Genomic DNA, 19,481 nt, shown 5'->3' with positions numbered 1-19,481 from the left:
GGTGGGCATGGGATATGATGAATCGAGAGAACGTGTTAATCAAGCCTTTGGTTCGAGCTCGAGGCGTGTGCGAGGCGCACCCGATCCGAGAACAAAGCCAGGCTGGTTTCGATTGAGCTAAGAGACAATAGAAAAGTTTCGAACCACATAGTCTGGCAAGAAGGCCAACCCACTGGTATGACGAGCCCTCGCCATGTTAGGAGCGAGCCATACTCACGTGCAAGAGCGCGCTGGCCAAAGGCGCCGGCGTGTCCGTATGGGTTATGAACCCTTGTCCAGCCTGCCCGTAAGGGTTGTGTATCCGAGGCAAATGAAATGTCGGCAAACGGGATGTCGGCAAAAGGGTGCGACAGGTGCCAAGAACGCCATGCAGACAACGACACGTTAGGCTGAAGGCGGTGCCAGAGGACTTTTCGGAGTCAACGTAAGCGCCGATCGAGGAGTCTCACACCATACAACACGATGCCAGAGATGGATATCCTGTACGATTCTTGTAGACGGTTAGGCTCGACTGAGCAAAGCATCTCTCTTCAAAATGGCTGCCCGCGGCCGTGAGCAAGCGAAACCCCGGCTGGTCGTCGATGAGTTCATTACAGTGTCGAGAAGTTGGTATCCAGTGTGTGGCTTCACACACATCCAAGGCAAGCGAAGAAAAGGTAGCGCACGTGGTGCATTGCAACGCACCCACGAGGGGCGCGAGGACTTTGCGGCTTCTCAGCACTCATCGAGAGAGCCGATTTGATTCAGAAGGAGCTCAGCGAGGTTGCGGGCTGGGCCAGAGAACATTTTGTCCGAAACCATGAATCAGGCTGACAGCGTCTCATGCGGCAAGCGCACAGAATCGCCGCGCATGGAGACGCGGGGCATTTCCACACGCCCAGGCACTCGCGAGTGCCCTGAAGCAATTCACCTCAAGTTTGTGATGTTCACCAAGTGTGACGAGCGAGGTGAAAAAGAAGTTTGGAGGCGACCTTTGGGTTACCGGGAAGCGCAGGTGTTCAGGATACGGTTTGAAGAGGTTTGAGAGAGCATCCATCAAGAGGCGGAATGTGAGGATTGGGTATCAATTGAACCTACTGCGCCTGGCATGGCTTCACAGTGGCCGGATCCAAAGAGTCACTCAATCCCGAAATAGAGAAAGAGCAAATTGCGCCGGCACAGGCAGGACGACAAAAGCTGAGCGCAAGGCGGCGTACAGGCAATGAACCACCAGTTAGTACACAGATGGCGTTTCATTGGTTCTTCTCCTCGGGCGCGGCTGGGCGCAATGCCCGCCAAAGCCAGCCGCCACCAGAACTCAAAAGACCACCACCACCAGCTGCCAAGCTAAATGCGCCGCTTTGAATGCTGGCGATGACGGCCCCACTTGCACCTGTGAAAACCGTGCCCGTTCCAGCGATGACGGTTCCGCAAGTCGACATCAGGGCTGGGACAGCGGCGGGCGCAGCGACGGCCCATCTGACTCCATTTTGTCAGACTTCTCATTAGCACAAGCAACCAAAAAACACAAGGCGAACGTCGGATGTTAGTGCGAGTCCTTGACCTGCGCGGTAGTAGTAGCAAGCCATGAAGCGGCGGCGTCGTTCAAGATAAGAGCCATGGCTGTCTTTTGAACTTTTTTTCTTGTTGGTTGTAATGTTAAGCGTATCTTAAGGTGTATTGTCTCACTCGGCGCTGGAAGCGAAGCGCCCGACAATAGTACAACAAAACTTGAACCCTCCTCGTCTTGACATTATCGTTGCGACTCGACCCGCCCCGTCTTTGGACAGGCTTGACGACTCAAGTTCATCTTCTCATAGCTGATACTTGACAAGATCAATTGTAAACATGGTCAAGAACTCGCGAGTGGCACACATTTGGGGATGCGCTTTTTCTTAGCTCAGATCCCGGACAAACTTACGCAGCCGAGTGGCATGTATCTCACGGGCAAAGCCCACAAACTCGTCCCATTGGAAGCTGCCTGCCACGTTATTGGTCGGATTTGCTGGATCAACCACCAAGGGCCGCTCATGTGCAATCTCAGCATGCACCGCTGAACCGTGAATGATACAAAGCGTTTCGTGGTGCCTTACGAGTTCCCAAAACTTATTGAGCAACGCCAAGTGATCCGCCTCTATCCTCGCAGCAGAAACAAGGGCAAGGGACTCCCCGTGACGAAGTGCGTGCAAGTAGGGCACGGTACAAGAATGCGCTAGCCTTACCGGGCAGGCGCGATTTTGCTTCCAACACCATGAGCTCGATCAAAAATGAGGGAGGCTTGGAACGCCATTTTTGGGTGGCCAGCCATCGCTTGATGAGTCGGATGATGCCGGTCACGCCAGCAGTTTCTTTTTTTTCTCTGACGTACTTCACCTAGTTGATCACCAAAAGACAAGAAATCAATCTGATGAGGCGAAGTTCCTTACAAAAAGGCAAACGATGCATTGTTCCACGCTGATGATGTTGGATTCTTATGTCAGACAGACCTGCTCTTTGGCAAACGCCACGGAAAGCCAACGCCGGTCTTCAAGGGCCGCGCTATTCACGATTTTCATGCGTTGGTCGGTCGAGCGCCATAGGGCTGCGGGGACGGGAAGCAAGTCAACGTTCACGTTGTCCACTCGCAGCTGGACCGCAAAGCGCGTCACCTTCACATCTTGACAGTTGCCTAAGTTGCAGCGTGACCACGTATCAATGCCCCACACCCGAGTCAAGGTGTGGCTACATTCAATGGCTCACCTTGCAGGCCCAGCTCCACAACGCGGCGCAATTCGGTCAGCACCATGTACAGCCAACGTGAATGGTTCTCAGTCGGGATGTCGTTCAAAACAACGAGCAAATCCACATCGGATTGTGCACCCGTGCTTGTGCCTTTGGCATAAGAGCCCCCGGGATAGACCTCATCGACGCTCAGCATAGGATCCTGGCCCAAGAAAAATATCGCTAATGAGTGTACATTCAAACCGTGCTTGTGCCTGCAGCAAATAGCACACCGACCTCATGAAGCGTCCGCACCAGGCGATCAACGACTTTTCTGTGGTCTGGTGGAACGGCATCTTCGGGACTGAAATGGTTGATGAGACGATTCACTTCAACAAGCGTCACTGGTCCAGACTTATCGTCCAGGATGCGATGCGCACGATCAGAGGTGCAGGCGCGCGCGATGGAAGTGGATGCAGGCGGAAGCTTCGCCAGCTTAGCAAGTTGTGCCAAAAACCTTTCGGCGGGCAGTGGGGCTGATGCGACTGGCGGCGCAGCACGGTATAACAAGTTGGTTGATGCTTGAGGCTTGCCATAGGAATGCCGTGCAGTTATTCCCAGTCCTTCGAACTCGGTCCAAGCAAGTTCATAATGTCCCTTGTTGTCGCGATATTTCGAGGTGTAAGCCTCTGCCAATTTCGGCTGCCAAAGATTTTCCACTGCAGCGATGATAGCAGCTCTAAAAGGTTTGAAATAGGTCACATGGTGGTCACGATTACAGCATTCGTTCTGTTCTTGCGTGGGTGAAAGGATGTTGTAGCTGAAGAAAAAGGCACTGCTCGTTGTCATGGCAAAGCCTTTGACAAACAGTGAGGTATGAGAAGCAGGCTTGCCATCTGACTTCGAAAAGACCTGCACGCCGTCGTACTCGCCCAGGAAGGTGTAGATTGAGGACAGTCGCAAGAACTTGGTCTGCACCTCTGTCACAAGTTCTTGTGCAGCATTGTTCTGCAAGGACAGGGTAATCTTGGTCCCAATGTCACGCGAGCTGGGGGTCTGCTGAACATGGATGGTCTCGACTAAAGTCTGGCCTCTTTTCTCTTTGAAGTGGTAGTTGCCTTTGCTCGATTCAATCTGAACCTGCACCTTCTCGCGCATGAGAATTGCCATAGCATCCTTGAGGCCGAGACCAAAATGGCCCATGGCTTTGCTGCTTCGACCGACGACCCAGGCATCAAGGGACAAACCAGGCCCTTGGTCCTCCAGCTCGATCTTGTTCGCGGCTACAGCTCGAAATTGTGGCTTCTTTTCGCTGGCGTCCAGGGCATTCGCAACAAGCTCACAAATCGCATTCTCGAGTGGGTGCTCTCGAGCATGATCCTTGGAAAGATTGAGATCAATCCATACGTCCTTTTCTTCTTGCGCCATGTTTGCAGGAATAGTCATCACGGGCAAGACGCGCACAGCCTTTCACTGTTTCAAACAAGGCGCGAACGCCAAAAAAATGCCACTGAGCACATTCACAATCCACTTCTGCGCAGAAACAAATTAACTGTAAATTTTTTCTTGTGAGAAGTCAACAAGCACGACTTCTCACAAGAAAGAACAAACCTGAATGGTGGGGTCCAGACGCAGCCGCGCTCGATGACGTTGTGCCCTGCGCCTGGATTGGTCGTTGTCTTCTGCATGGTGTTCACACACGGGAGACAACACATACCTGCCATCCTGTTGTGTCCTCCAAGCCTGATCAGCGGACTCGCTTTGAAGTCAGCAAAAACCAATTCGACGCTGATGCGCAAATATGCCTTCAAGATTAACAATGTCATTGCAAATGTTCGGCAGGATCTGTGCTCAGCTACAGCGTGATGATATCGCAACGCATGGTTCAAACACTACATCTCCACCTTTGCTTGTCACAAAGAGGAGGGACTCGTGCGCTGATTTGCAATGACTTGAATGCTTGAGACAAAAGGAGAAAGAGAGAAACTTTTGTGATTTTTGAAGCGTCCAGACGTCAATTACAAGTGGATGGCACGCAGAAAGAGACATTTGGACGGGTAGAGCCGGCAAATGGGCGCAACACGCCCGATTGCTCTTTCTGGTTCCACTTAGTTCATGCGGCGGACCAGGGGGTTGATCTCATCCTCGCGGTTGCCAAAGTCACCACCCTCGGTGAAGTGGTTGCCCTTCTTGACGAGACCACCACGGGGGCTGTTCAGCTTGAAGGGCCAGAGGAAGTTGCTGGCGGCCTTGAAGTTGGGGCCAACGGTGTAGATCTCGTGGATGAGGTCCTCAACGCAGATGATGCCCTTGCTGCCGAGAGCCTCCTCGACAATCTTGTTGTCGCTGAGAGCGATGCGGCTGCGGTTAACCTTGCCAAAGCCACGCTTGTAGACGAGCTCCTTGACGGTCTTCAGGTTGGGGTAACCGTAAGCAACGTAGGGCTCGATGATGCGGAGCATGTTGATGGTGGCCTTGTTCACGCGCACAAAGACGGCGTTGTTGATCTGGAGCAGGCGGAAAAGCTGCAGCACCTTGCGGACCTTGGGCGAAACGCCGTTGATACTGTGGGAAAACACATTAGGAACAACATTGAGCGAAGCATGTTTTGACTCGAGTGCATCAAGTCTCGAGATGCATAAATAAAGCCGAGCAGTGTCAAGAAGACCGCGAAAACCAACCCGCGGATGCGAATGACGAGGAGCAGCTTGGGCTCAGCGGGCACGTAGAAAGAGCCCGACTTCTTGGCGAGGCGGCGCAGACGAGTCTCATCGGCCTCCTGGCGGCGGTACTCCTTCACGTACTGCTCAGCGCGCTTGAAGATGTCCTTGCGCTTGCCCTTGTTGACGGCCTTCTGCTCAGCGCGAGCCTTGGCGGTCTCGGCGGCCAGGCGCTCATCGCGCTTGCGGCGCTTGAGGATAGCCTCAGGAATGCCCTTCGTCCTAAACGAGACAAAAACAGGTGGAAAAAAAGAGGGGGCGGACAACGGGGGAAAGTTGTACTCGTGAGATCGGAGTGAGCCAACAGAGGACTCATCCGACAACTTGGTCACGAGAATGCTCTTGGAGAAGAGCATCTCGCACCCGCGTTCACCAGCTATGGCAACAGGTTGCTTTCACATCCCGGAAGCACCTTCAAGTCCCGAGCCTTTGAAAAGCCCGGGCTCAAAGGACGGGAGTGTGTGCGTGAAAGCAGAGCCTGAAGCCCAGCATGGTTGCAGCGATTCATCCCGCGAGAGGGCCATTCCACAACCAGGAATGCAATCCACGTGATCAGGGCTTGATCAAGCAAGCATCAAGACATTGCACGAGATTCAACCCCAACTGAGTCGCGAACCCTGGCGGATGCGCGCCAGCGGGGAAACCCTCTCACGGGACCAACCACCCGCGTCGAGACAGGGGTGCCCCCGCTTCCTTTCGGAAGAAAAGAAAACAAGGATACGTTCATGCCTCGACACAGGAACGGCGCCACGCGCATGGCCAGCCGATGGAAACAACTCGCGGCAAGCGAGGACAGACAAGACCAGCCCTGGCACAGAGAGCTTCGTGTCGAGAAGCAAACGACAAGTCATCTCCTCACTCGACACCAAAAGTTCTCCAGCCAAACTGCCTCCTCCGCCCTCGCCTGCCGCTGCCGTTCCATGCCCCAAGGGAGCCACGGGCCTCAACCACGTTGTAACAAGTTTTGCAGAGCGCCGGAAGCAGATGGGGCGCCAACTTACTTGTCAGCCATCCTGTCAAGTTAAGGTTTGAAAGAAAAGTGCAGGTGTTGAAGGTCCTGTAGCACGTTGAGGTCTTGTGCCTTGCCCCGTGTGAGGAGAGAAGTCCACCAGGGTTCAAATCTCACAGTACGCATAACGTTATCGGCTTGGTGTGGCTGGCTTGCAAGCCAAAACTTTTATATTGTCAGATGCCACACGGTTTTTTCGCCACACAATGTCAGAATGTCAGATGGACTCCGTCAGTCTCCACGGGGACCAGCCTTGGTCGACGCGCTTGCTTGACAGCAAACTTTTCGCGCCCTTTTTGCTGCTTGAGTATTGTAGCTGGTCAAGAATGGCTTGGAAGAAAGGTCACTCTATCCATCTTCTCTCTGGTCGTGCTTGACATCTGATCGACACCTTGCGGTATCCCTCAGCAAGTGGTGTGTGGATTGTGTGCCCCTTGCCTTTCCTCTCTGCCGACACACCAATCCCCAAAGTTGGTGCCCAAGCCAAACCAGGGTCAGGGTCAAGCTTGCTTGTTGTGCTTGTTGTTGTTGTTGTTGTGTTCTTCTTTACTGTTCTTCTGGTGTTTTTTACTGTTGCTACTCAACAAAAGAATTTCAAGGTAAGCTGCTTGGAAAAATATGGCACAGTGGTTTATGACGTACTCCATGAAACTTATCGTCGTAAAATATTTTTATGATAATGTAGCAAGCTTGTGGGGTAGGCAAGTTGTTGTAGGTGAGAGGTGTAGTTTGTGACTAAACAGCAGTAGTCTCATTTCACGACGACGACGACAACGAACGAGTCGACGAGATTGACAACACGACAAGGCAGAGGGCTGCTCCTGCTTCTGCTCCTGCTTCTGCTCCTGCTTCTGCTTCTGCTGGTGTCACTGGAGCTGCTGGAGCTGCGGTACCTGCTGCTTGGTGCCACTGTTGTTACTGCTCAGGCGCTGTCTCGCTGTTGAAAAAGAGCAGGTGAGAAATGCTTGCAAGTTTGACTGTGTGACTTCGGGACGCCGCCAGCCAGCTTGTGATGGCTTGCTCGCAACCGACGACCAGTGGCAAAAGGGAGCCTGGGCTGCGTGCATTCAGCAAACGAGTTCTCCCTGGCAAAGCCTCTGCGTGTGTCCTCGAGCTTGATCACCTCCTTTTTTTTGATTTAATTTTGGCCATGAGCTTGTTGCATGTTGCATCTTGGCACCATCTGCCAGCTCCTCCCACCTCGTGGCGTCTCATTCTCCACTTTCTGCTCTGTGGGCCTTGCCTGGCATGGTTCGTCAATTCCTAGGTGTATTCTCGTCTGCTGTTGCACATCTCTACCGCACCACCGGCACAATGCCGTCCCAGACCATTGAAGAGTGCTGGGAAGGGTTGTTGCCAGTGGTCAACGTCATCTTTCAATCATCCAACAACACGGTCAATCTAAACCATAAACGCTACATGGAGGCATATGCGTACGTCCTCTCTGCGGCGGCACCTCAACCCTGCTGCAAAAATGCATTTACAGATAGCATCCTATCTGGTCTACTGTCATCCTTTCCGTCACTACACCACTCACCCCCCGCTTTTTTTTTTTTTGCCGTCGGCGTACGCTGGTTGCCACACTGCAGGGCTGTTTACAACTTCTGCACTACCAACCGCCCACCTTCATCCAACAGCCATCGTGCGTAGACGCCCTGTGGTCGTTTCTTCATAGAAAAACCATTGTAACTCCATGGCCACGAAGCGCGTTTCCACATTTTTGTGTTTCCTCACCCCGTTACTCTTGATCTGCCAGGTGATCCAAGCCACATCGTGGGTCATGACATGTACCGCAAAGTGGCCGACTACCTGGAACAACGTTGCATTAGCTTGCGCAAGGTATAGCCCTGCGCATAGCCTAGGCATCGTGTCGCCTCTTCATGCCGCCTTTCCCTCCTCGTTGATCAAATCACTCCTGTGCTGCCATCAATTTAGGAGTTGGAGGCGTACGAGGGAGTTGAGCTGCTTGAGAAGCACCGGCAATTCTGGGAAGATTTCCTTTTCTCGCGTCGCGTCTTGAACAACATCTTCATGTATATCAACCGTCACTGCGTTGCCCGAGCCCTGGAGAACCCAGATCACAAAAAGAACAAGATGTTTGAGCTCGATCGCGTACGTCCACCTCTGCCTCCCGCTGGGTTTCCATCCCTGCCCACAGTGGTGATGCTCACCACACCTGACGCTTGCTTCTGCTGCGTGTCGTGTAGTTGGCTTTGCTCAAGTGGCGTGAACATCTTTTCAAGGCGTGCGAGCCAAAGGTTAGCATTTTTCTCCACCCACGACGCTTCTTTGCCCGTACTCGCCTCCTTTGGCCTTGGATGTCTCACCCAAACTTCTGGTTTTGCTTCAGCTCATCCGGGCGATGCTTGACATGGTTGAGCGCGATCGTAACGGCGAAGCTGTGAGCACCAATCTGCTCCGCTCAGCCGTCGATTGCTTGTGTACGTCACTGGTGCTGCTGCCACCGAGGGTTGTCGACAGTTTTGTGCCATGGCAACGCGGCTGTATCCTGATTGACATCATGGCATCTGGTAGGTTCCCTTCAAGCTGAGGCCATGGTTGCCCTGCGCCCCACCAGCAACGCTGCCAGCCGCACCTCCAGCGTCGATACCCGTCAACACGAGCAGCAGCGCCTCGAGGTCTACGCCAACTCATTCCAGCAGCCGTTCCTTGATGTGCGTAATTCTAGCATGCAACGCACAACATGCACAGCGTCAAAGCCAACGTTTGTTCAATTTGCGTGTGGCGCGGCCCTGACCACGTTGATTGTTTTTTTTTTTTTTTTTTTTTTTTTTTTTTTTTTTTTTTTTTTTTTTTTTTTTTGGATAGGCCACTCTCAAGTATTACAAGCAGGAGTCAGAGCAATTCTTGGCTGAGAACAGTATTTCCGACTACCTCAAGCTTGTTACCAAGCGAGTCCAACAGGAAGAGCAGCGTGTCCAACAGTATCTTCATGCCTCCACCAATGAGCCCCTGGCTGAAGCTGTGCGTTGTCGACCCCCCCTCATCGCTTGCGCCGCAACTGCCCTAGGTGTAGGTTCTCACATTGCTCTGTGGAAATAGTGCAACGATGCTCTCATCCGGCATCAAATCCCTCTGTTCAACGGCGAGATTGATACTTATCTGCAACAGGAGCGCAATGAAGGTCAGTCGTCGAGCAACGATATCCGACCGCATCCTTCTGCATGTGCCACTTGCTTTTTTCGCCTTCTCGTTGCCCATTTTAGCCGGGTTGACCAGTTGTGCTCATGCACTGATCCGAGTGATAGATTTGCATCATTTGTATGTGCTACTATGCCGCTTGCCGGACGGCGTCAACGTCTTGCTGGAAAAGCTCGAGGCTCACATTATTGCCAAAGGCCGAGAGGCCATTGATGCCCTGGGCAAAATCTCCATGGTATGTTCGCCAGGCGGACATGATAGTGTGGGCTGCGATGCATATTTCTCACTTGTGTCTGGTTGCTTGCTGATAATAGTCGGGCGAGGACAGTAAGAAATACGTTGAAGCTCTGTTGCAGGTGTACGAGCAGTTCAACGCGCTTGTGCGCAACGCCTTTAACGACAATCCCCGCTTCATCGAGAGCCGTGACAAGGGCTGCCGTACTTTTGTCAATTCAAACAGCGTCACCCAGGCCACCAAGCTGGCTCGCTCCCCAGAGTTGCTCGCCAAATACTGCGACAGCCTGTTGAAAAACTCTTCCAAGCATCCCGAAAATGTGCTTGAAAACCTCTTGTCCGAGCTCATGGTCATTTTTAACGTAAGCGGACAAGATCGGGTCGCCACTAGTGCATTTGGGGCATCAATCAGCCACGCCGAGGCTGCGAACGCGACTCGACTCATGATGGGTTGGTGTTCTCTTTGATTCCGTACCAACAGTACCTTGATGACAAGGACGTTTTTGAGCAGTTTTACAAGAAGATGTTGGCCAACCGTCTCATCCAGGACAAGTCGGCATCAGACGACGCCGAGGCCAGCATGCTTTCCAAGCTCAAGGTATCTCCGCGCGCAACCCACTCGCCGTGTTGAACAGAGGGCGAATGCGCCTGCTCAAATCACGTTGGACGTGATCGGTGGTCGCAGGACGCTTGTGGTGGTGAATACACCAACAAACTGCAGCGCATGTTCCAGGACATGGCCACAAACAAACAAACAAACGCCAAGTTCAAGGAGCATCTGGATCAAAGTGGACACATTATGGGTGCGTCCTTGGGCACCACATCTGCACTTGGGCTTTCTCACCTGCTCATCGACATGTGGTGTATCCCTTTGCCTTTGCATCTGCTGTTAGTTAAAATCCACGGTGAAGAAAAGCCGCTGGATTTCAACGTGCGTGTTTTGACTACCACCACCTGGCCTTTTGCTTCCAAGCTCAAGATGGTCATTCCCACCATCCTGGACAATTGTATCAAACGCTATGAGCTCTTTTACGCGGTCAGTCTAGATGCTGTGCTTCCTGATTTCAATCTGTGTGCCGCCGTTTCCTCGGCCTCCACTCGAACCTGGACCAGGTTCTTATTTCTCATAATTTGGGTCTGACCGATTTTTACCCACGGCTGCAATGCAGCAAGCCCACACCGGCCGCAAACTGGACTGGGTGTACCACTTGTGCAAAGGCGAGATTTTGATGCTCTACACCAAAAAGGAGCGTGTTCTGGAAGCCAACACCGTCCAGATCTCCCTGCTGCTGGCTTTCAACGAAGGCGACAGTTTCACGATGGAAAACTTTATGAATCAGACGGAGCTGCAGATGGTGCGATCCCCTGATTTCTCTACCCCACACAATACCCCGCACCGCTCCATATCAAGGCCCTTTTTGCATGTTTGCTTGGCGCACGGCTCTTGACTCATTTTTTCTTGACATGGTTCCTGCCGCAACATTTGGTTGCATGCAGGATATCATTCAGCCCCAGCTTGATTTGCTCACCAAGGCCAAAATCCTGCTTTTGGAGGTGCGTGATCTTTGCTCATGTGTGGTGTTGTGCTTTTGACAAATGAGAGCGAGATTAATTTTTCTTTCTGTTGAGGAGAGCCTAGCTCATACTTGTGCTTGGTGGGACTGACATTGCAGGATGGTCGATACAGTCTCAACTTCAAGTACAATTACAAAAAGTTGCGCGTCAAGATCGATCAGCCCGTTCGCTCGGAGCAAAAGGCGGACACCGAGAGCACTCACAAGGCTGCCGAGGAGGATCGCAAGTTTATCATTCAGGTAGCGCAGCCATCCTCGTCTGATCTGATGAGTTGGCTTTTTTTTTTTTTTTTTTTTTTTTTTTTAAAACACCATCAGCTCATTTGCTTACGCGCATTCGATGTGCCAGGCCTGCATTGTGCGCATCATGAAGACGCGCAAACACATGAAGCATCAGCAGCTCATGCAAGAAACGCTGGAACAGCTGAGCCGCCGCTTCAAGCCCAAAGTTTCTGCCATCAAGGTCTGTGCTTTTCTATGCTCCTTGCGATTTTGTGAGCTGAGGGGCACTGGCGTGCCGGCGTTGCCTCACAGCCAGTCATTATTACCCATGGCTTAGCGCAACATTGAGTCACTCATCGAGGCAGAATACCTCCGTCGACGCGAGGGTGAACGCGAGGTGTACGAGTATCTTGGTACGTTCTCGAGTGCTGTTCCAAACATTTCATGCATTGTCACATTTCCAAACTTATGTCACGCTCGCTCACCCCGTGTTGTGTTTGGTTTGGTCGAATATAGCATAAAAGATGCTGGCGGCCATGTCGCCAGCAAGCCGAAAGCATGTGCGCGGCTTGCTGTGTTTCCATCCCTCGCTTTGTGCACAATCTAAGAAGGAAGGCGGCAGTCCCGACCACTGCGTGGGCAAGGGCATCGCATGCGTCACATTGGTGCTGGACATTGTTGCATCGAGAAGGGAGCATTCTGTGGCTGCAAGCTCTTTTTGTGTCTCGTTGTCATCTCATTCCTCAGCTCCTGCCAGCAATCCTTCGTTGCTCAGACTGCCACCATAGTTTGCAGCAGTTTCTCGACCACCAAACGCAATTTACACCCAGATTCACTCTATTCTTGCCCCTCTGCAATGGTAAGCTTTCGAAAAGGCACAGCATTATCGAGGATCTTGGCAAAAAAGGCACCGTTTGAGCGTCCGAATAGCCTTTTCGCAATCAGGGACAGGGATCGATTGGCATGCGAACACAATATTGGGCTCTCAGAGCCTGATGCTGGGTCAAGTTGCTCCAAGTTCATGCAAACGGTGCATCATCATGGGGCACCAAAACGTCCCGTTCCAGCTCCATTCCGGTCTGACGCAACACAGCAAACAGCTGAGTGCGCTCCTCATATGCTCTACAAGGCGAATGCACAATGCACACGAGAAATGTCAGTCGCACTACCCCTCCATTACCACCAGGATGATGACGATACGCTGCCCCTTCCAAAGCTCTGCTTCATCTAACACCGCCCCTTCCAAAGTTCTGCTTCATCTAAAAAATGCCAAGTGTTCTTGAACGCTGCCTCAGGCCATCGGAACTTACAAGAAAGGATCCTCGAGGCTAGTGCAAGCCTGTAATGACCAAAATCGGGGAAAGGGACAAGGCAACACCAACGCAGCCGGGATGCCGGGATGAGACTGCGTCCTGCCCTAGGCTCGACGTGTGCAATCGAACAGCACTGACCTGCTTCAGAACATCAAGGCATGCTTGGCGCAGACGCGGAAAGGCTTCACACATCAGCCGAAAGCAGGGGCAAAGTCGCTCAAGTGCCAATCGCGTGGCTTGGCGTTGCGATGCTCGCACCAAAAGATAAGGCACCTGACCCAGTGCCTCGTTGAGTAGCTGCAGGGCACGCGGGAGCCGATACTTGTGCGCCAACAGAGCAGCCAAGTGTACGGCCCCGAGCTGAATGACGTGGTCCGCCTCTCCCAAAAGCTCGCTCAAGTAGTCAAAGGCCACGTGCGCCGCAGGCACGTGCTCGACAAAGTCAGGCAAGGTGGTGAAAGCCAGTTTGCAGTACATCAGCTGGGGCAGAAGGTCCTTATGCAAGATGAGTTGCCGATGGGTAAAAAGGCCAATGTCGTGACACAAGGCCGTGCGCTCCTGTGCGTCGCGCACGCCTGGCGCGTAGGGGAGCTCCCAGAGAAAGAGCAGCAACGCAGCGACGGTGTTCCACTGCAAGGTCTTGCAAATCTCACCCACGTCCTCATCGGGCTTGCGCCGTTTACGCTGCGGCTGCTGGGCCAGGGCGTCGGCTTGACCTTGCAGCTGCGATGTTGGCCCGGTGGACAAGCACACGTGTATGAGTTGGGATAACCAGAGCTGGCTGCAAAAAACGATATCTCAGCTGAACTACAACGTTGCGACGGCAGGCGGCCAGATACTCACCATCTGACTGTGATTGATGAGCGTCGTTTGCAGAGCAGCCAGCAGTAGGCGAAGCAGGGGCGGGCGAACCAAAACCGCTGGGGCAAGGTGCAAAAAGAGGAGCGGATCCGAGCTCAAGTCTTCCTCGGGGGCGCGGATGAGGGTGGCATTGGGAAGCCACGCAGGCAGAAGCAACGAGCTCAAGTCAAGATTGATGTGAAAGCGCTGCTTCAGCGCAAGGAGCGCCTCCTGAAAAGCCTGAAGCACTGCCGACGTGGCTTCATCAGCATGCGCCTTGATCCATTTGGCCACCCTGGTGAGCAGTCCAACGTCGTCAAGAGTGCCATGGGCCGCCACCACTTGCAGCGCGTGCAAAACGGGGCCCTCGTCTTCAAGAGTCTCAGGCAGGGAAAGCTTGGGCCGCGTCGTGAGACTCAGAGGTCGGGGTTCCACGAAAAGGGCAAAATCGTGTGATGCAAGGGCCGAGAAGCGAGTTTCGATCAGGGCCAGCAGCGGCGCACGAAGGGCTGCCAGTTGCGGCTGCGTGCGAACTTGGCGATAAACAGCAGCCACATCAAGCGCCAGCAAATCCGCAAGCGTGTACGGTTCGCGACGGGCCAAGGCTGGATTGGTAGCCCCTTCATGATGCGCACACCCACGAGCGCGCAACTCGCTGATTGCATCGTTGACAGACAGGGCGTACAGCAAAGCGCATGCCCGCGCCACGGCATTGAGCGAGGCAAGCTATTGCCCCCAAAGACACATTGGGGTTAATGATTCATCAGAGTTGCGAGCGCACGGCTTGCTTCGGCAAGATGAACGAGGGGTCGACATGGCAAGAGATCGACCGACCTTTGTCAGACGGGTTTGCGGCCAAACCGTAAGTGGTTGAAGGCGGCGACAAAATGCGGCGTGCTCCATACGAGGAGGCTGGTAGTGGCCTGAACGTGGTGTACCCATGGGCTCGACGCACATGATGGACCATTGCTACCCAAGACGTGAAAGCATGGGTGTCAAGTGAGCCAGGTGACCAAAGGAGGCGCAGGCGCGCCGGCGCGCCGCATCAAGAGGTCAGTAAGGAAAGGCGGCGTGAATGCGCATACGGACGACAGAAACCACTTGACAGCAGCAACAACACAACAGAAGCGACAGGAAAAGCGGATCCAACAAGCGACACTCACCACAAGAACCTTGACGAGTGCGGGAGTGATGCGGCCGCAATGGGACTCAAACCACACCTGGCAAGTCAAAGCAAGGTCAGTCTACTCAAAGCTCAAAGAGAGACCAAGTCTCTGGAAGGGACGCGTGGAAGATGAGAAGGCTGCCAACAGAACGAGTCGCACCTGTTGCTCAATCCAGGGAAAGACGAGGGCATCGACGGCATGGATTTGACGGGCTGCAAAGGCTTTGCTCACAAATTCCACCTCAAGGCGTCGCAGTTCCGTGTCCAGTTCGGACACGACCGGGGCGGTGCGCGTTGCCGTCTTGTGCAAGCGCCCACGTCGGCCGAGGGTGCCGCGTAGCAATAGTTCATGTTGCTGCAACAAGTCCACCTGTCGAGCAAAGCGACGCACTGCATCTGTTGTCACCTGTCCCACCGTTGAGGTAGGTGGACAGCCACACCACATGCATTTCGTGAGGTTTAAGGCTTTGGCTTGAGCGCGTATGATTCCACACCGCCTGCACCGCTTTCCTTCAGCAGGGCAAGCGAGAAGGCTTACCTGAGCCACGGCACCAAAGGCTTGCTGACACCACTTGACGATGGTGGCGTACTCGTTAAGATTGAGAGCAATGAGAAAGTCCAGGATCGGTGCAAAGGTCTGGCCCGTCTGGGCTTCACCCGCGGTGATATGCTTCAGATTTTGCTGGAGAAGGTCTGCATCAACGAGGAGGCTGCTCCGTCCCCCAATGAGGGTGGCGAGGAGGAAAAGAACGCGCATGCGATCTTCTTGATCATTGTGTCGCGTGTTGGTAAACAAGTCTTGCTTCAAACGGTGTGCCTGCGCCATCGTGTCCTGTTTTTGCCATGACCAGTCAATTCAAGATGGTGTGCGTGCGGCCTCGAGCGCCAAGGGTTGAGTGGGCAGTTGGCCTTTTGCGAGGAGACTGACCTGCGTCATATCCAAACCGTGGTGCGCATGCAACAGTAGAAAGAGCCGGAGAGATTCTGCAAGCGTGGGGCAGCGTGGGGCGGGCGCAATGTCAGACATGCGTGATTGAGAGGCGCGGTGTGTCCATGGGCGCAAGGCGGTGCAAACAGACCGGGAGTGGCAGTGGCTGGGTCCACCGCTCGGGTACAAAAGTCAGCAAAGGCATGCCAGGCTCCGCGATCATCCGAGTGGCGATCGTGGTGTTTGGCCAAAACTTGCGCGTGGTGTACCAGTGCGGTCCAGGTGGTGGGTGAAAGTGACGCTCTAATGGATCAAAGCGGTCACGCGGGCAGGCACATAAGGTGGTTGGGTGAGCACGAGGTCGTTGTTGTTGTTGTTGTTGTTGTTGTGAGCGATGGCGCAAAAAGAGGTCGTACCTGGTCAAGAGATGGGGGAGGCGTAGCATGTGACGCCCAGTCAGGAGCAGTGTTACTGGCCAGCAGGCAGGCTCTTTGAGAAGGTAATATCTGGGATTCGATGAACCATGACGAGCAGATGGGGGCATGAGAGGGATGGAAAAGACGGGGTGGCAAGCAGCAGACAGGCGAGGCTTTGTGGTCATGTGGATTCAGCACGCTGGAGCCAACATACGCAACAACGGCTCGCTGATCGGGGTGAAGGGCAAGCAGATCGCAAAGCAGCTGCACAATGGCCGGTTGAGTGTTTTTGTTCTTGACGAGAATGGGTATGATGGCCTCGAGCACTGCCAAGAAAAGGAACACAGAGAAGGAAGAGGAGGGGAGGGGAAAGACCGTGAAGTGAGGGTGTATGAGTGTGTGAATGGAGCAGGGGCAGGAGGCGATGAGAAGAGGCAAGGGTAGGGCTCGGGGGCATACGTTCGCTCAGGGTCAGGGCCCGGTTACGGGCCATGAGAAGCACCATGGCGTGAGCACGGGGCCCTGCCGTTAAAAGTGCGGCAAGCACTTGGACGTTGTTCAATCGCAGTTCGGCATCTACACCGCCGCGAGGCAGCGGAGACAAGGTGGGGTGAGCACACTTGGCATGCATAAGGGGTCGGAGAGCAGCAGATGACTTGATGGGTGACATACTGGAGAGGCCGTGGGCAAGAATGAGAGCAAAGGTCGCAGCGACGTCATCAGAGGCAAGCACACGTGCTTCCAGATCAGGCAGGTTTTGGTCAGCCAGAAGAAGGCTCACGGCTTTGAGCCGCTGAGCCAGCGTGCCATTGAGGAGTACTTGCAGTGGATCCTCTGACGCTTCTTCTGTCGCATCGGCAGCATCCCCGAGGATGGGGTCCACGGCGCCCAGCAAAGGGCTTCCAAAAGCCGTCTCCAAGGCCTCGTAAATGCGATCGTGGTCGCTTTCGGAGAAGCGGGGCATCAGCTGGAGGCAGCGAAATGCAAAAAAGGGCAACTCGATCGACCGCAAAGCCGCCAAGTGTTTGACACCCACTGCCCCCTCGGCATATGTGGCCGCCACCAAGCCCTTGGGACCCTCGGCGCGCCCCATCCCAACCGATGATGCTCCCCCGCTCGAGTCTCCTGTGCCCTCCATCCTGCACAAGCTCCAACAGCCCCAGTAAAAACCGCCTCCCCCCCCCCGCACACTCACACTCGACCACACACACACACACGCACACTGATATGAAAAAATAAAATACGAGAGAGAGAGAGAGATTTAGAGCGCTCAGAGCTTGAGAGAGAGAGAGCTTGAGAGAGAGAGAGCTTGAGCGCTCAAAAAAGAGAGAGAGAGAGAGCTTGAGAGCTTGAGAGCAAGAGAGAGAGAGCGTGCTTCAGAAAGAGAGAGAGAAACAGAGCTTGAGCTTGAGAGAGAGAGTGTGTGTGTGTATGTGAAGAGTGAGACAAAGAGAGAGAGAGAGAGAGAGAGAGAGAGAGAGAGAGAGAGAGAGAAAAGAGAGGAGAGAGAGAGAGAGAGAGAGAGAGAGAGAGAGAGAGAGAGAGAGAGAGGAGAGAGAGGAGGGGGGGGGGATCTGTCGCGGTGTGCTCGACCATGGGGATCTATCTAGGGAGCTGGGCGCCAAAGCCGTCGCCTTCTTCTTTGAAGCTGGGGACTTGGGGCATTGGACGGAGTACTGTGAGGGTTTGGACCATTTTCACCACAACTCGGCTCACATAGAGGAACAAATGTGAGAGGCCGCGGCCCGACAAAGACGTTCTGCACGCGTTTGTCCTCCTGTGCTTTTTAAAGGTGGAGAGCATCTGTCACACGGTACGTTGCATTCAAGTCAAAGGCGCATTTCTCAATTGGGGGGCCAGCGTCGTGTGAGACAAGACGCTTGACCGGTGCAGGCTCTGCCTGATGAACGTCCGCGTTCCACGCCCGTTGCAAAGAACAGGCTTTTTTAAGCATCGTTGGGGCTTGCGCGCTGGACGCCTTGCCATTTGGCATTGATGTAATCGCCAAACTGGCGGAGAGACGTCATTCCGGCCAGACCGCTCACCTGGCGCGTGCCACTATCAACGTCCAGGAGCGTGTTGTGCGTGGAAGCAGCGGCAGCTGGGGCGTCCTTAGACGGGCGCCATTGGCGGCCGTCCACCTCCGACTCATAGCCCGGGTAGTAGAAGAACACAAAGGAGAGGCGCGACACGGGCGGGCATTGTACACGGTGTACCGGGGACACAAAGGCCCCACCAGTCAAAAGGGCGAGAAAGTCGCCGCCGTTTACCACCAGGCTATAATCCTCTCGTGCTGGCACATCATACCAGCGTCCCTCAGACCCGTGCTGAAATTGCAAGCCGCCCGTACCGTCTTGCAAAATGAGCGTGAGGAAACCCCAATCAGTGTGTGGCGATGACCCCAAGCACGCGCGGTCCGCTTCGGCTGGATGATAGCGAAAGAGGCGCATCAGCGAGATGGTATCACCGCCTGCGCAGACCTCCAGCAGGTCGCGCGGCGCCTGGCCAAGTCCCAAGGCAATGGCCGCAACTACCGCGCGCATAATAGACACCGACCAGTCAAAGTGTCGCGTGAGGCCGGGCCGCAACCCTGGCGCTTCCGCCGGCCAAATGTTGCAGCCTTGCAGTGCATTCTGAGGCGGCTGATCATCAGGCCACTCATAACCATAGGAAAACCCTTCTTTGGGCTCAAAGTACTCTTTGCGTCCAGACTCTTGACCATAAGCCACATATCCCCGAATAAAGCCGCCGCGAGCTACCGCCCGCCCCGCGCGCTTTTGTGGCTACCGAAAGCACCCATGCGCCCTTGTGAGTCAGCGACACAATTTAAGCGCTAAACCCCCCCCAAAAAAACACATAAACCATTAAAGCTCAAGATGCCAAAGACGGTCCACGTACCTCGGGCAAATCAAAGTAAGCGCCCGCCTCGGTAAACAGCTCGCGGGCTTCGCGGTCCTGGATACAGTTGGCGGCCAACGTAAAGCACCCCGCCTTTTGCAAACTTGCCACGACGCGCTGACCCACGGCCAACTGCGCGGCGGTCGCCTCGCTCAGCGCCAACGAATCCAGATGAACCGTCGACACCTTGCCATCTAAATCCCGCTCCAGCAACGCACTCAAGTCCACCTGCATGATAACTGGCTCCTCTGCCTCTGCCTCGCTGCCAGTGCCCTTGGGCACTTCCGCCACCGCCGCCATATCGCCACGAGGAAGAGAGAG

At 54.2% G+C, this 19,481-nt stretch overlaps 5 protein-coding genes across 5 annotated transcripts; 1 reads left to right on the top strand and 4 right to left on the bottom strand.

Annotated features, from left to right (window-relative positions):
- Positions 1-1,804: 1,804 nt before the first annotated feature.
- MONBRDRAFT_39312 (uncharacterized protein) lies at positions 1,805-4,163 on the bottom strand. Its single transcript, XM_001750778.1, has 5 exons — positions 2,977-4,163; positions 2,719-2,902; positions 2,466-2,647; positions 2,202-2,352; positions 1,805-2,113 (listed from the first exon to the last, which is right to left on the bottom strand). The coding sequence occupies exons 1-5, from the start codon at positions 4,123-4,125 to the stop codon at positions 1,875-1,877; spliced, it is 1,905 nt and encodes a 634-aa protein (XP_001750830.1). The 5' UTR covers positions 4,126-4,163; the 3' UTR covers positions 1,805-1,874.
- Positions 4,164-4,787: 624 nt separating this feature from the next.
- On the bottom strand, positions 4,788-6,411 carry MONBRDRAFT_12901 (uncharacterized protein; the record flags this gene model as incomplete). Its single annotated transcript, XM_001750777.1, has 3 exons — positions 4,788-5,244; positions 5,361-5,621; positions 6,401-6,411. 3 exons carry the CDS (start codon positions 6,409-6,411, stop codon positions 4,788-4,790), a joined length of 729 nt encoding a protein of 242 aa, XP_001750829.1.
- A 768-nt stretch (positions 6,412-7,179) lies between these two features.
- Positions 7,180-12,440, top strand: MONBRDRAFT_34736 (uncharacterized protein). The gene is made up of 21 exons (XM_001750798.1): positions 7,180-7,362; positions 7,676-7,841; positions 7,998-8,050; positions 8,165-8,247; positions 8,344-8,520; positions 8,616-8,666; positions 8,759-8,849; positions 8,944-9,083; positions 9,238-9,393; positions 9,472-9,553; positions 9,636-9,805; positions 9,885-10,166; positions 10,286-10,402; positions 10,490-10,607; positions 10,698-10,840; positions 10,974-11,159; positions 11,302-11,358; positions 11,478-11,618; positions 11,728-11,841; positions 11,938-12,013; positions 12,117-12,440. Exons 2-21 carry the CDS (start codon positions 7,723-7,725, stop codon positions 12,119-12,121), a joined length of 2,361 nt encoding a protein of 786 aa, XP_001750850.1. The 5' UTR covers positions 7,180-7,362; positions 7,676-7,722; the 3' UTR covers positions 12,122-12,440.
- A 179-nt stretch (positions 12,441-12,619) lies between these two features.
- On the bottom strand, positions 12,620-17,400 carry MONBRDRAFT_12899 (uncharacterized protein; the record flags this gene model as incomplete). The annotated part of the gene is made up of 11 exons (XM_001750776.1): positions 12,620-12,722; positions 12,911-12,939; positions 13,052-13,636; positions 13,757-14,479; positions 14,588-14,722; positions 14,917-14,973; positions 15,079-15,288; positions 15,457-15,750; positions 15,998-16,262; positions 16,477-16,588; positions 16,722-17,400. 11 exons carry the CDS (start codon positions 17,398-17,400, stop codon positions 12,620-12,622), a joined length of 3,192 nt encoding a protein of 1,063 aa, XP_001750828.1.
- An 808-nt stretch (positions 17,401-18,208) lies between these two features.
- MONBRDRAFT_12898 (uncharacterized protein) lies at positions 18,209-19,460 on the bottom strand (the record flags this gene model as incomplete). The annotated part of the gene is made up of 2 exons (XM_001750775.1): positions 18,209-19,045; positions 19,161-19,460. The coding sequence occupies 2 exons, from the start codon at positions 19,458-19,460 to the stop codon at positions 18,209-18,211; spliced, it is 1,137 nt and encodes a 378-aa protein (XP_001750827.1).
- Positions 19,461-19,481: the final 21 nt, after the last annotated feature.

Source organism: Monosiga brevicollis, genomic scaffold (assembly GCF_000002865.3).
Source record: "Monosiga brevicollis MX1 MONBRscaffold_48 genomic scaffold, whole genome shotgun sequence".
Classification (NCBI taxonomy): Eukaryota; class Choanoflagellata; order Craspedida; family Salpingoecidae; genus Monosiga; species Monosiga brevicollis.
Note: the sequence above shows the minus strand (reverse complement) of the source record. Positions and strands in the feature narration are given on the sequence as shown.